Source organism: Coregonus lavaretus, assembly GCF_964263955.1.
Source record: "Coregonus lavaretus genome assembly, chromosome: 16".
Classification (NCBI taxonomy): Eukaryota; Metazoa; Chordata; class Actinopteri; order Salmoniformes; family Salmonidae; genus Coregonus; species Coregonus lavaretus.
The window spans coordinates 27119554-27135627 of NC_140003.1; the positions used below are offsets into that span (position 1 = coordinate 27119554).

General features: G+C 43.4%; 1 protein-coding gene across 1 annotated transcript in view; it reads left to right on the plus strand.

Annotated features, from left to right (window-relative positions):
• erbb4b (erb-b2 receptor tyrosine kinase 4b) overlaps nt 1–16074 on the plus strand; it is a 423779-nt gene that overhangs the window by 345671 nt on the left and 62034 nt on the right. The window contains exons 5-6 of the mRNA XM_084179659.1: nt 5427–5520; nt 13637–13791. Of these exons, the coding sequence (XP_084035785.1) occupies nt 5427–5520; nt 13637–13791 (249 nt within the window). The remainder of the gene's footprint in view (nt 1–5426; nt 5521–13636; nt 13792–16074) is intronic.

Consider the following 16074-nt stretch of genomic DNA (forward strand, 5'->3'; position numbering starts at 1 on the left):
ACAGAGAGAGCGAGGAGAGAGAGAGAGAGAGAGAGAGAAAGAGAGAGAGAGAGAGAGAGAGAGAGAGAGAGAGAGAGAGCAGCTTAGGCAACAGGGAAGCAAAACCCTATGGAGAACCATGGGAGTCTAAGCTAACATAAAGGACATGTTAAACCATAACTCATTTAAATCATAGCTTTACCAGACAAAGACCTACCTCCCGTGCCACCCTGCATGGCATTGTGTTGACCGGATAAAGCATAATTAATCCTAATTTGATTTTAGGTCCCATGGAGGCATTCCTCTTGTTATATAACAGAGGGAGGAAACACCACACAGTCTTACTCCTCACACATATTGTCCCAGCCAGACCTGGGTTCAAATACCATTTGAAATCTTTCTAATACTTTTAGCATTTGCTTTAGCCTGCCTGTAGTGCCAGATGGGTGGGGTTTGCACTTTTTGCGATTATTCTATTGCTTCCATTGCCCCAGACAAGCTCAGTAATGCCCAGATGAAGTATTCAAAATTATTTTAAATAGTATTTAAACCCATGTCTGCTCCCAGCATACACCAGAGTTTCTCTTGTTCCTCCCGTTAGTGTTAAAGGCAGACACACACACACATACACACACACACACACACACACACACACACACACACACTGTCCTATCCCTCACATTAATGTTAAAGGGTGCCAAGCTAAATCTCTCTGCTATACTTTGTGTTTGTTAGTTAATGACTTTTCAAGCCCCACCAGTGACTTCAGATTTTAATGTTGCGAAAAAGAAACAACACACCACTTTAGTTAATAGATTTTTTAAAGTATGGAACACCCGTTAGCATTAGCTGGAAAGCCATGCTACACCAAAGTGTTTCTATCAATATAGCCAAGATAATTAGCTATGATGCTGGAGGGTGTAGTGTAACTTAATGAAATACATCAGATTTAACATTCTCAGCATGTGCAATGCATGCTCAACGCTAAATAAGTCCATGACTTCATCCAGTGACCTTCAATGCCAAATTAAACAGGAGAACGAGGTATAAAATCCTACCTCCTCCACACTCGCCACACACACCACACAAACACAAATACACACACACCACACAAACACACAAACACACACACCACACAAACACACACACACACACCACACGCCACACACACCACACAAACACAAACACACACACACCCCCCACACACACACACACACACACACCACACAAACACACACACACACACACCACACGCCACACACACCACACAAACACAAATACACACACACCACACAAACACAAACACACACACACCACACACACACACACACACACCACACAAACACAAACACACACACACACCACACGCCACACACACCACACGCCACACACACCACACAAACACAAATACACACACACCACACAAACACAAATACACACACACCACACAAACACACACACACACCACACAAACACACACACACACCACACACCACACGCCACACACACCACACAAACACAAACACACACACACCACACACACACACACACACACCACACAAACACAAACACACACACACACACCACACGCCACACACACCACACAAACACAAATACACACACACCACACAAACACAAACTCACACACCACACACACACACACACACACCACACAAACACAAACACACACACACACCACACGCCACACACACCACACAAACACAAATACACACACACCACACAAACACACACACCACAGAAACACACACACACACACACCACACGCCACACACACCACACAAACACACACACACACCACACAAACACACACACCACACAAACACACACACACACCACACGCCACACACACACACCGCACAAACACACACACACACACACCACACAAACACACACACCACACAAACACACACACACACATTGATTGTTTCCTCTCAGTCTCTCTCAAACGAATCAAATCAAAATCGAATCAAATGTTATTTGTCACTTGCTTGGTAAACAACAGGTGTAGACTAACAGTGAAGTCCTTACTTACAGTTCCTTCCCAACAATGCAGAGAGAAAGATAATAACATGAGGAATGAATACACAATCAGTAACGATAACTTGGCTATATGCACAGGTTACCAGTTCCGAGTCGAGCTGCAGGGGTACGAGGTAATTGATTTAGATATGTACATATAACTAGTAATACAGTTTTTGCCTATTGCTTACACACTTTTTGCAGAATTTGGCTCATTATGTCAAAACTCAACACACAAGCCAATCAGACATAGCACTTGGAGATTAACAACTCACATATATGCCAAAATGAAACACTGCAATCAAAACGTAACACTCCTTTCTAAAAATGAAATTCTTGCAACAAAACCATACACACAAGCAACATTTGAATTACTCTTTCATATCACCAGAAACACACTGATGGGCTTTATATAAAACACTGCAGTCTTTGTGTTTCTATTTTTATTGTCATTTTATTGTCATTGTCTTCTGTAAAACTCAAAAGTAGAATTTCTGCAGTAATCAAACAGTATTTACAAAAAAGTTTTTACAAAAAAACTAACATTCTTACAGAAATTCTTAATTTAGCAACAAAACAAAAGTAAAAAAACAAAACAATTACTGGATAAATTGCTATTGGGGGAAAAAAACATATACTTGTTTTGTGTGTCTGTGCGTGTGTGTGTGCGTGTGCGTGTGCGTGTGTGTGGTGGGGGGCGGGGGGGCTTATGGATCACGCCTTCTGTATAAAACTGTGAAATGATTATGGTTGTTGAACCAATCTCGGACCAGAGCAGCCCGGTGGAAACTAACATTATCCCAGATGACAACAAACCTGGGCTGCTGTGGTCTGTCCTGCACAACTGCATGTAGTGCATCTGGAAATGCAACGATCTGTCCTGTATTGTAGGGACCTAGAGTGGCATGATGATGCAGGACTCCTTGGACACTAATTGCAGCACACAAGGTGATATTTCCCCCACGCTGCCCAGGGACATTTACAACAGCCCTTTGTCCAACTACGTTACGGCCCCGACGCCTGGTTTTGGCCAGATTGAAGCCTGCCTCATCCACGTAGATGAACTCATGCGGCAGTTCGGCGGCATCAAACTCCAGAACTGTCTGTAACAGAAAATATTGAATAGTGTTTCTGAAAACACATACAGTAACTACAATGTCTATATTTTCACACAAGTAGGGGCTGGGTTGGGTGAGTATAGACAAAAACTACAAGCTACAGGCAGGGCAGGTGGCAGCATAAACCCTCATTCCCACATCACAATATATAGTATGTAAAGTAAAGTGACACATACCTGCACATAATCATGGTGCAGATCCTTGACCCTGACACTGTTCCTCTCAAATGGCACCCTGTACAGCTGCTTCATTCTGAAGTTATGTTTCTGTAGGATGCGACTTAGTGTAGAAATGCTGACCCTGTTGATATTGTTGAATTCATTTCCATTTGCAATTATGCGTTGTTGCAACTCACAAAGTCGGATTGCATTATTTTCTCGCACCATTTCAATGATGGCAAGCTCTTATTGTTGAGTGAAGAGCCGTTCCCTTCCACCTTGAGGAGGTCGTCCAACCATTCTGTAGAAAATGCCACCACAAGATGTCATTGGTTAGGTTATTTTTCACATACTGTACTTTCAAACTGTACACAGTACTGCAACATCACAATGGTATTCCTTTACATATACAGTACTTCACAGCACTACCCATTTTTGTATAGTATAGTTAGTACAGTAATACTGTGATATGATACAGAATCATGTGACACATACAGTAGGTACAGTCTGGAGTAGAAACTTGAAGATATACCTGTTCTCCAGTCGGAATGTCCTTATTATCGATGCTACTGTGTAGCGACTGAGGTTAGGGTGGACTCTTTGCCCAGCCTCCCTCATGGACAGGCCATGATTTATCACATGGTCCACCAGAGTAGCCCTGATGTCATCTGATATACGTCTCCGCACTGGTCCTCGTCCTCTTCCACGTCCTCTTCCACATCCGGCTCCTCTCTCTCTTTGTCCTCCTCTTACTCTGACTCTCATTGCCTCCATGCTTGCAAAGTTCTAAAAATGGCTTACCTGAGGCCTATTTGTAGTGCTAAGGCTCAGACTGATTGGTGTTCTGTTTTCTGTGCAAGTGTTTTCAGGTGTGTATGTAAGTGCATACAATTGCCAGATGAGTTTTGCGTTTTGAACAGAGTGTTTTCCCAATGATAACAGGTGATTTCGTTTTTGAACAAAGTGTCTAATGTAAGAAAACGTGTGTAGTGTTTCGCAATAAGTGTGTTACAGAATTGCAAACAAAGTGCAAAGTTGACATTGTGTTTAAGCTATGGTTACACTGTGTTTAAGGTATGCTACAAGAAGTTTAGGTATTGGGGCTTTGGTCTAAGCATTCGGTTTTAGTGTGTAAGCAATGGGCAAAAACTGTAAAATGACTAGGCAACAGGATAGTTAATAAACAGCAGCAGTGTATGTAATGAGTCAAAAGAGTGCAAAAAGGGCCAATGCAGATAGTCCAGGTAGCTATTGGTTAACTATTTAACTAAATATTTAGCAGTCTCAACTAATGTTGACATTGATTAAGGCGATTGATTGAGGTTTAAGAAATGAACGATGTAATTGATCATTGAAGGTTCAGCTGTTTGTCACTGTTGTATAATTATTATATTTTATTAAAAACTGTATGTTTGATGTGTTTCTTTTTGTAATTTAGGCAAAAGACATTGGTTACGTCCGAAATAGAACCCTATTCCCTTTATAGTGCAGTGCTTTTGACCACAGCCTATGGGGATTATATGCACTATATAGGGAATAGGGAACCATTTCGGACGCACCCATCCTTTTTGTTTGTAGTCAGTTCTCATTTAATTTCCATCAGCAATAGTCCAGGCTCATGTCCAGGCTCATGTCAGCCATCTTAGCAGGCTGTTGCTAGTTGTGTACAGTATGTGTGGAAGAGTGTGTGTGTACCACAGTACGCCAGTGACTGCAGCGCCTGAGGCCATGAAATCCCTCCAGCTATTCCTCTAAACAGAGCCAGAGGAGCACTGAGAACAGCTCGCCTCCCTTTCTCTAGAGTCTGTATCTGACGCGCTTCTTTTTATTTCTCACTGTCAACCTCTTCCCCCCTCTCTCTCCCTCTATCTTCCCCCTGCCTCCCTCCTTCTCTCTCCCCCTCTCTCTCTCACCCTCCGACTCTCTCTCCTTCCCCCTCTCTGCCTCTATATCTCCCTTCCTCCGTCTCCCCCTACCTCCCTTCATCTTCCTCTCCCTCCCTCTGTTTCCCTCTCTCACACACTCTCTCTCCCCCCTCGCCATCCCTTTCTCATCTCCATCTCTCTCTCTCCCTCTCTCCCCACTTTCTCCCAACCCCCCCTCTCTCCCTCCATCTGTCTGTCGTTCTCAGGGAGGTGCGTGAGTATGCCAACGGCTCGGTGTGTGTGGAGTGTGATGCCCAGTGTGATAGAGCAGACGATGACTCCCTGACCTGTCATGGCCCGGTAAGATCCGCTAGAGACACAGTCTAACACACACGCACGCACCCACCCACGCACCCCCCCCCCCCCCCCCCCCCCCCACACACACACTAACACACACACACAGAACCAGCCTCACGCATTCATGACATGCACTGATAACTTCTCCTCATTCGGGCATAATACTACAGACAATAAATAATAAAAATATGTATTCTATGGTTATGCCAAGAATTCCTTTATAGTGTACATCTTACTCATCGTGCCATAACATTATCCTACATTACATTTTCTATTTCAGTAAATTAGCAGATGCTCTTATCCAGAGCGACTTGCAGTCAGTCAGTGGATTCAACTAAGTTTAGTGGGTAGAAACATCCACCTATCACTGTCAGTAGGCAGACCTTTCTTCCAAATAGCTGCTATCAGCAAAAACATTAATCATATTTGTCATGGCTGAGGTGTATGTGGTGTGGGAGTCAGGCGCAGGACACCGAAGCTTAGTCCAACAAAGTTTACTGTTAAACCACTAGGCAAAGATACAGTAAACGGCCTCAAAACAAAACAAAGGCGAGCAATACGCAAACTATGCGTATTACACTAAACAACGAAACAGATACAAAAACACGCAGCACTACGGACAGGCGAAAAACAACACACAACCTAACCAATACAAAACAGGCAACTTATAGGACACGTAATCAGACACAAACGGACACAGGTGTAAAAGACAGACGAGAGCAATCAAACATAAAAACATTCAACGGTGGCAGCTAGTACTCCGGGGACGACGAACGCTGAAGCCTGCCCGAACCAGGAGGAGGAGCAGCCTCGGCAGAATCCGTGACAATATTGTGTTTACATTGTTTTTTAACTGACCATTAATAAAGTTTCTCTAAAGCTTTTCTCTCTGCTCCCTACCATAAACTGAAATATTTTGTGACCACAGACAAGGGCTGCATCCCAAATATTCCCTATATACGCTCTGTCGTAGCCGACCGCGAGACCCTTGGGGCGGCGCACAATTGGCCCAGGGTAGGGGAGGGAATGGCTGGCTCAGTTGGTAGAGCAGCGTTTGATTCCCACGGGGGGCCAGTATGAAAAATAAAATTATGTATGCACTCACTAACTGTAAGTTGCTCTGGATAAGAGCGTCTGCTAAATGACTAAAATGTAAAATATAGTGCACTACTTTTGACCAGAGCACTATGGGTCAAAAGAAAGGCATTATATAGGGGATAGGGTGTCATTTGAAACCCAGACTAGGCCTTCGAATGCCCTCGAAGCATAATTAATTGTATTCTAATTGAAAGTGTGCCAGCGATCTTCACAATTTATTTTATTTTGGTGGTGAATCCTGACGTGTTAAGTAAGACTGTCTTTGTGTGACTGTGTGTGTGCGTACGTGATTGTGTGTTTCCATATATCTGTGTGTGAGTTTGTGAATGTGTGTGTCCCTGTGGACTCTCCAGTGTTTTCTCAGGCTGTGTTATAATGCTCCTTGTCCTTCTGTTCATCTCCTGTCTAAACAAGGAGATCATTTACCACCTCCATCCCTGCTCTCTGCTCTCTTCTCTCTTCTCTCCTCATTTCTCTCTTCTCTCTTCTCTCTTCTCTCCTCATTTCTCTGTTCTCTGTTCTCCCTTCTCTCTTCTCTCTTCTCCCTTCTCCCTTCTCTCTTCTCTCTTCCCTCTTCTCTCTTCTCTCCTAATTTCTCTGTTCTCTCTTCTCTCTTCCCTCTTCTCTCTTCTCTCCTAATTTCTCTGTTCTCTCTTCTCTCTTCCCTCTTCTCTCTTTTCTCCTAATTTCTCTGTTCTCTCTCTTCATGTGTGATTTCTGAGTCTTGTCTTCCATCTCTGATGAGTGGTAGAACATGGAGACAGATCAGACAGGTTGGCCAAAGGGGCCTTCTCCCTCTTCTCTCGTATGTGGACACCTTGTGCCCAATCACTGCCACACACACACATACACACACACACACACACACACACACACACACACACACACACACACACACACACACACACTCACACACAACCATAGACACACTTATGTGTGGACATGTTGGGCTTAATTCAGGGTTGAGATAAGTATGTGCAACTAAGACGATTGCATAAATAATTAATTGACAAAGTTGAGTTAAGTATGTAACTGAAGTCAGAATGCTGCCTGCCCCCCTGTGCCCAATCTAAATAAATCGAGACATTGTGCAGTGGTCGGAGCTCTGTTCTGTATGGTTTGGAACGTGGCTTGCAGGTCCCTTTTTGAAGGCCTCTGTTGAGTCTATGGAGTATGTGTGAGTCTATTGGACAGACAGGCCAAAGTAAGCACTGCGAGGGGTTTGAGTTACACCAGGGTATGTGCTCATTGTTATTAAGGCTAGATTAGCTGGTGCAGGGTTTGATTTTACTGGCTCTTCTTTTCCTAGAACTAATAATGTCATGGGCCTGTACTGAGCCAAGAGAGAGAGAGAGAGAGAGAGAGCGAGAGAGAGAGCGAGAGAGAGAGAGAGAGAGCGAGAGAGAGAGAGAGAGAGAGAGAGAGAGAGAGAGAGAGAGAGAGAGAGAGAGAGAGAGAGAGAGACAGACAGATGTTATGTTCATAGGCCTGCTCTTAGCCAATCTAAAACAGACAGCGTTGGAGAAAGACATTAACTTATGTCCACAACGCTCATACCCAATATAAAACAGAGAGAAAGAGGGATGGAGAGATGGAGATATGTTATGTTCATAGGCCTGCTCTAAGTTAATCTAAAATAGAAAGAGAAAGTTGGTGAGATGTTACGTTCACACCTAACTCTGAACTGGGGTAAGTTGTTTACCTCATACATGCAGGTCTACTAGGTATAATCAAGTGCAAATATCTTCTTGAACATATATTTGCTTCCCAAATGGCACCCTATTCTCTAGTGCACTACTTTTGAAGGGGGCCCATAGGGACTATATAGGGAATAAGGTGCACCTTGGGATGCAAGCTATATACCATCTAACAGCATGACTAGGCCTACTATACATGATCATAGAGCTTTACAGTTCATCCCACCAGGCAAGTTCATGCTAAGCCTTTTGTGATGGAAACAGAGTAGAGTAGCTAGACAAATGGATTACATCAATCATGTTATGGCAACAGAAACCATAGCAATGACATGACATTCCACCTTGTGCTATGATTTGATCACCATGGCAAATGCCTTCTAAGGAGGAAGGGAGGTTGTAATAATGTCAGTCACACTCAGGATAGGCAGTTGAGAGAGAGAGATGGGGAGAGAGAGAGACACAAAGAGAAATACATGGGTATTGAAAGAGAGAGATAGAGAGACAGAGATAAACTATTTGCATATCTTTACAACAATGTATATACATATAATATGACATTTGAAATGTGTTTATTCTTTTGGAACTTTTGTGAGTGTAATGTTTACTGTTCATTTTTTATTATTTATTTCACTTTTGTTTATTATCTATTTCACCTGCTTTGGCAATGTAAACATATGTTTCCCATGCCAATAAAGCCCCTTGAATTGAGAAAGAGTGAGATAGAGTGAGTGAGAGACAGAGAGAAAGAGCGAGAGAGGTACAAGTGATGGGAAAAATATTGATACAGTTACATATTGCAATATTATTTTTGACAATATTATATTGATACTTTGACTCTAAGTATCAATTTTTTCCCCCAAAGTAACCCTAGTCGGCTGTACCTGTGCCAGAACTCCGGTATTTTTCATCATATAGCTTGTTCTCCATCTTCTTTTTAAATAGTGAGACACCATGTTTTCAGCACTTTTATTTCCATTACTGATCAAAACTCATTTTCTCATGCTTTCTCTTGTCTCTGTTCAGCAGACATATAGAGAGCAATATGTTTGGAACATCAAATCGCAATAAAATCACAGTGTCAAATTGCAATACATTGAGAATCGTGAGAATTGATATACAGTGGGGAAAAAAAGGATTTAGTCAGCCACCAATTGTGCAAGTTCTCCCACTTAAAAAGATGAGAGAGGCCTGTAATTTTCATCATAGGTACACGTCAACTATGACAGACAAATTGAGAAAAAAAATCCTGAAAATCACATTGTAGGATTTTTAATGAATTTATTTGCAAATTATGGTGGAAAATAAGTATTTGGTCAATAACAAAAGTTTCTCAATACTTTCTTATATACCCTTTGTTGGCAATGACACAGGTCAAACGTTTTCTGTAAGTCTTCACAAGGTTTTCACACACTGTTGCTGGTATTTTGGCCCATTCCTCCATGCATATCTCCTCTAGAGCAGTGATGTTTTGGGGCTGTCGCTGGGCAACACGGACTTTCAACTCCCTCCAAAGATTTTCTATGGGGTTGAGATCTGGAGACTGGCTAGGCCACTCCAGGACCTTGAAATGCTTCTTACGAAGCCACTCCTTCGTTGCCCGGGCGGTGTGTTTGGGATCATTGTCATGCTGAAAGACCCAGCCACGTTTCATCTTCAATGCCCTTGCTGATGGAAGGAGGTTTTCACTCAAAATCTCACGATACATGGCCCCATTCATTCTTTCCTTTACACGGATCAGTCGTCCTGGTCCCTTTGCAGAAAAACAGCCCCAAAGCATGATGTTTCCACCCCCATGCTTCACAGTAGGTATGGTGTTCTTTGGATGCAACTCAGCATTCTTTGTCCTCCAAACACGACGAGTTGAGTTTTTACCAAAAAGTTATATTTTGGTTTCATCTGACCATATGACATTCTCCCAATCCTCTTCTGGATCATCCAAATGCACTCTAGCAAACTTCAGACGGGCCTGGACATGTACTGGCTTAAGCAGGGGGACACGTCTGGCACTGCAGGATTTGAGTCGCTGGCGGGGTAGTGTGTTACTGATGGTAGGCTTTGTTACTTTGGTCCCAGCTCTCTGCAGGTCATTCACTAGGTCCCCCCGTGTGGTTCTGGGATTTTTACTCACCGTTCTTGTGATCATTTTGACCCCACGGGGTGAGATCTTGCGTGGAGCCCCAGATCGAGGGAGATTATCAGTGGTCTTGTATGTCTTCCATTTCCTAATAATTGCTCCCACAGTTGATTTCTTCAAACCAAGCTGCTTACCTATTGCAGATTCAGTCTTCCCAGCCTGGTGCAGGTCTACAATTTTGTTTCTGGTGTCCTTTGACAGCTCTTTGGTCTTGGCCATAGTGGAGTTTGAGGTTGTGGACAGGTGTCTTTTATACTGATAACAAGTTCAAACAGGTGCCATTAATACAGGTAACGAGTGGAGGACAGAGGAGCCTTTTAAAGAAGAAGTTACAGGTTTGTGAGAGCCAGAAATCTTGCTTGTTTGTAGGTGACCAAATACTTATTTTCCACCATAATTTGCAAATAAATTCATTAAAAATCCTAATGTGATTTTCTGTATTTTTTTCTTCTCAATTTGTCTGTCATAGTTGACGTGTACCTATGATGAAAATTACAGGCCTCTCTCATCTTTTTAAGTGGGAGAACTTGCACAATTGGTGGCTGACTAAATACTATTTTTCCTCAATGTACATATCGTATCAGCACATAAGTATTGTGATATCCCTGGCCATCCCCAGCCTTAGCAGGTACCATGCTGCTTATACCTATCCAATCCCTTGAGATCTACAGGTAGGGAAGAGAGGCTAGCTTAAGTTTGATTTGGCCTACCCTCTACCTCCTCTCTCCCCTCCTCCCCTAATTTCTCCTCTAGCCATATGTTGTTCAGACGGCCCCTCTGTCCCAGATGGACTGTCACAGCCTGCTAATTGATTAACGGGCATCTCTCTCTCTCTCTCTCTCTCTCTCTCTCTCTCTCTCTCTCTCTCTCTCTCTCTCTCTCTCTCTCTCTCTCTCTCTCTCCTTGGCATGATTTACATGATCTACACTGTTGGACGTAAGCTAGTGATACAAGAGAAGTACGATGGAGAAGCAGGGGAAGCTGTTTGGCTTATTCCTCAGTGTTAAAGCTCACATGTAGAGGGAAATACACGCCTGTAGTCTCATGGTATCTCTATGTGCATAGGCTTTTACAAAAGGCTCTTATCTCTCTATGTTAATGAGCTTGCCATTATGTAGCTATGTAATTGACCCTGCAGATAGTGCCTTTCACTGTAGAGTGACTGTCATTGACACGCCATCATTATTGTGTGATTTTACATTGCGCCCCAAGGTTATACAGGCTGAAGTGAGGTTCTGCAGTATGAGCCCACAGTCTTGGGATCTGATCCTAGATCAGTACTCCTACTTTGAGATACTTTATGGATATGGGCCCTGGAGCCAGATGTTTAAAGTATATCAGAGTAGGAGCGCTGCTTTAGGATCAGTCTTGCCTAATAGATCACAATGAATAAGATAACATAGACAGGAGGGCCCTGATCCTTGATCAGCACTCCTACTTTGAGGCCTTGTCTAACCCCTTCAGTAGATATATGAGGTGTGCTTTGTTGGCCTCCAGTATAAATCCCTGGTAGTGATGTATCGCTGGTTGCCCGGGAAAGCCTTTAATATGGAGCTCTGTCAGAGGACTGTCTATGGGAGACGGCACACGTGAATTACCTTTATGACCAGCGAGCTGCTACAGTACAGTACAATGGCTTAGACAGGGGGAACACACACACACAGGCATGGACACACATACAGGGCACATACAAGACTGCCACATTTACAATGGGTGTTTTGGCAACAGAGTTGTGGTGGTCCATGATGCACTGTGTTTGCTGCTTTCTCATAACAATTAGTTTGGTTGTGAGATGAAACGGGGTTACTGGCTATAATAGAGCCTTTCCCTATCACAGCCATGGGTATGACACTCAGTAAACAACTGATGGAGTACCGGCTTCATTGTGATATCTATGAAGAGCCTCAATTTGCATATTTATGCCTACACACATCCACACACACACATCCTCTCACACCCACTCATACATATGTGCACATTTGCACAAAACACCTCCACATACCGATGCATATTTATTTGTGTCTGATCTGTTCTGCACCTTAAGGGCTATTGTTTCCTGTTGGGCTCCCTCTGTTGCCTTTATTGATGCCCATACAGACCCATACATTGAAGACCCTCCCTCCCTCTCTCCCCTCTCTCCCCTCCCTCCCCTCCCTCCCCTCCCTCCCGCCGCTCCCATGCCTCTTCTAGCCCATATTACCCCCATAAATCGTGTCTGTGCTGATTGTTATGGTCATTTTGTGTGCTGTGATAGATGGTTATTATCTCCGGCCCTGCTTGCTGGTGTTTTATGCGTCTCGTCTTCCCCCTCGCCCTCCTTCCTTCGCTCCCACGTTCTTCTCTCCTCTACTATCACATCTCTCTTCTCTCTCCCCCCTTCATCTCTCCCCCTCTCTCTGCCCTCCCCTCTCTCTCTCTCTCTCTCTCGCTCTCTCTCTATCCCTCCCTCTCTCATCTCTAATCTCTCTTTTTGTCTCTCTCTCTCTCTCTCTCTCTCTCTCTCTCTCTCTCTCTCTCTCTCTCTCTCTCTCTCTCTCTCTCTCTCTCTCTCTCTCTCTCTCTCTCTCTCTATCAATCTACCTCTCTATCTCTCCCTCTCTATCCCTCCCTCTCTATCTCTTTCTCTCCCTTTCTCCCCTGTCCCTGCTTGCTCTCCTCTCCTTCCTAATATTGAGTTGCACACCCCCTCCCCTTTTGCCCTCAGAACAGCCTCAATTCGTCGGGGGCATGGACTCTACAAGGTGTTGAAAGCATTCCAGAGGGATGCTGGCCCTTGTTGACTCCAATGTTTCCCATAGTTGTGTCAAGTTGTCTGGATGTCCTTTGGGTGGTGGACCATTCTTGATACAGGGGAAACTGTTGAGCGTGACAAATCCAGCAGCGTTGCAGTTCTTGACACAAACTGGTGTGCCTGGCACCTACTACCATACCCCGTTCAAAGGCACTTAAATATTTTGTCTTGACATTCACCCTCTGAATGGCATACATACACAATCCATGTCTCAATTGTCTCAAGGCTTAAAAATCCTTCTTTAACCTGTCTCCTCCCCTTCATCTACACTAATTGAAGTAGATTTAACAAGTGACATCAATAAGGGATCATAGCTTTCACCTGGTCAGTTTATGTCATGGAAAGAGCAGGTGTTCTTAATGTTTTTTACAATCAGTGTTGTCTCTCGCTCTCTCTCAGGGTCCTGATCACTGTGTGAAGTGTCTCCACTTTAAAGATGGTCCTAACTGTGTGGAGAAGTGTCCTGATGGCCTCCAGGGGGCCAACAGCTTCATCTTTAAATATGCAGAGGCCAACAACGAGTGCCATCCCTGTCACTCCAACTGCACCCAGGGGTAAGGTTCACACTGAGTGTATATGTGAGGTTTTGTGTGTGGGTGTTGTGTGTATGTGTGTGTGTGTGTGTGTGTACAGTGCAGTCGGAAAGTATTCAGATCCCTTGACTTTTCCCACATTTTGTTACGTAACAGCCTTGTTCTAAAATTGATTCAATTATTTTTTTCCCTCATCAATCTACACACAATACCCCATAATGACAAAGCAAAAACAGGTTGTTAGAACATTTTGCTAATTTATAAAAAATCAAAAACAGAATTACCTTATTTACATAAGTATTCAGACCCTTTGCTATGATACTCGAAATTGAGCTGCATCCACACACCTGTCTATATAAGGTCCCACAGTTGACAGTCCATGTCAGAGAAAAAAAACAAGCCAAAAGGTCAAAGGAATTGTCCGTAGAGCTTCGAGACAGGATTTTGTTGAGGCACAGATCTGGGGAAGGGTACCAAAAAATGTAATTATTGTAAAATTGACTGTGTCCATAAAATGTAGATAGTGGGTATGGGCTGGAAGTAGAGGCCTAGGCGTTGTTGTTCACTAGTTTACTCCAAGTGGGGAAAGGGTGACGGGTTGGAAAGTAATAAAGGGGAATATATATATATTTTTTTAAAGGATATGTACAGTGGGGAAAAAAAGTATTTAGTCAGCCACCAATTGTGCAAGTTCTCCCACTTAAAAAGATGAGAGAGGCCTGTAATTTTCATCATAGGTACACGTCAACTATGACAGACAAATTGAGATTTTTAATGAATTTATTTGCAAATTATGGTGGAAAATAAGTATTTGGTCACCTACAAACAAGCAAGATTTCTGGCTCTCACACACCTGTAACTTCTTCTTTAAGAGGCTCCTCTGTCCTCCACTCGTTACCTGTATTAATGGCACCTGTTTGAACTTGTTATCAGTATAAAAGACACCTGTCCACAACCTCAAACAGTCACATTCCAAACTCCACTATGGCCAAGACCAAAGAGCTGTCAAAGGACACCAGAAACAAAATTGTAGACCTGCACCAGGCTGGGAAGACTGAATCTGCAATAGGTAAGCAGCTTGGTTTGAAGAAATCAACTGTGGGAGCAATTATTAGGAAATGGAAGACATACAAGACCACTGATAATCTCCCTCAATCTGGGGCTCCACGCAAGATCTCACCCCGTGGGGTCAAAATGATCACAAGAACGGTGAGCAAAAATCCCAGAACCACACGGGGGTCCTAGTGAATGACCTGCAGAGAGCTGGGACCAAAGTAACAAAGCCTACCATCAGTAACACACTACGCCGCCAGGGACTCAAATCCTGCAGTGCCAGACGTGTCCCCCTGCTTAAGCCAGTACATGTCCAGGCCCGTCTGAACTTTGCTAGAGTGCATTTGGATGATCCAGAAGAGGATTGGGAGAATGTCATATGGTCAGATGAAACCAAAATATAACTTTTTGGTAAAAACTCAACTCGTCGTGTTTGGAGGACAAAGAATGCTGAGTTGCATCCAAAGAACACCATACCTACTGTGAAGCATGGGGGTGGAAACATCATGCTTTGGGGCTGTTTTTCTGCAAAGGGACCAGGACGACTGATCCGTGTAAAGGAAAGAATGAATGGGGCCATGTATCGTGAGATTTTGAGTGAAAACCTCCTTCCATCAGCAAGGGCATTGAAGATGAAACGTGGCTGGGTCTTTCAGCATGACAATGATCCCAAACACACCGCCCGGGCAGCGAAGGAGTGGCTTCGTAAGAAGCATTTCAAGGTCCTGGAGTGGCCTAGCCAGTCTCCAGATCTCAACCCCATAGAAAATCTTTGGAGGGAGTTGAAAGTCCGTGTTGCCCAGCGACAGCCCCAAAACATCACTGCTCTAGAGGAGATCTGCATGAAGGAATGGGCCAAAATACCATCAACAGTGTGTGAAAACCTTGTGAAGACTTACAGAAAACGTTTGACCTGTGTCATTGCCAACAAAGGGTATATAAGAAAGTATTGAGAAACTTTTGTTATTGACCAAATACTTATTTTCCACCATAATTTGCTAATAAATTCATTAAAAATCCTACAATGTGATTTTCAGGATTTTTTTCTCTCAATTTGTCTGTCATAGTTGACGTGTACCTATGATGAAAATTACAGGCCTCTCTCATCTTTTTAAGTGGGAGAACTTGCACAATTGGTGGCTGACTAAATACTTTTTTCCCCACTGTATGTGTATGTATGTATGTATGTATGTATGTGGGTGTGTATGTGTGTATATGTATATGTATATGTATATGTATGTGTGTATATAT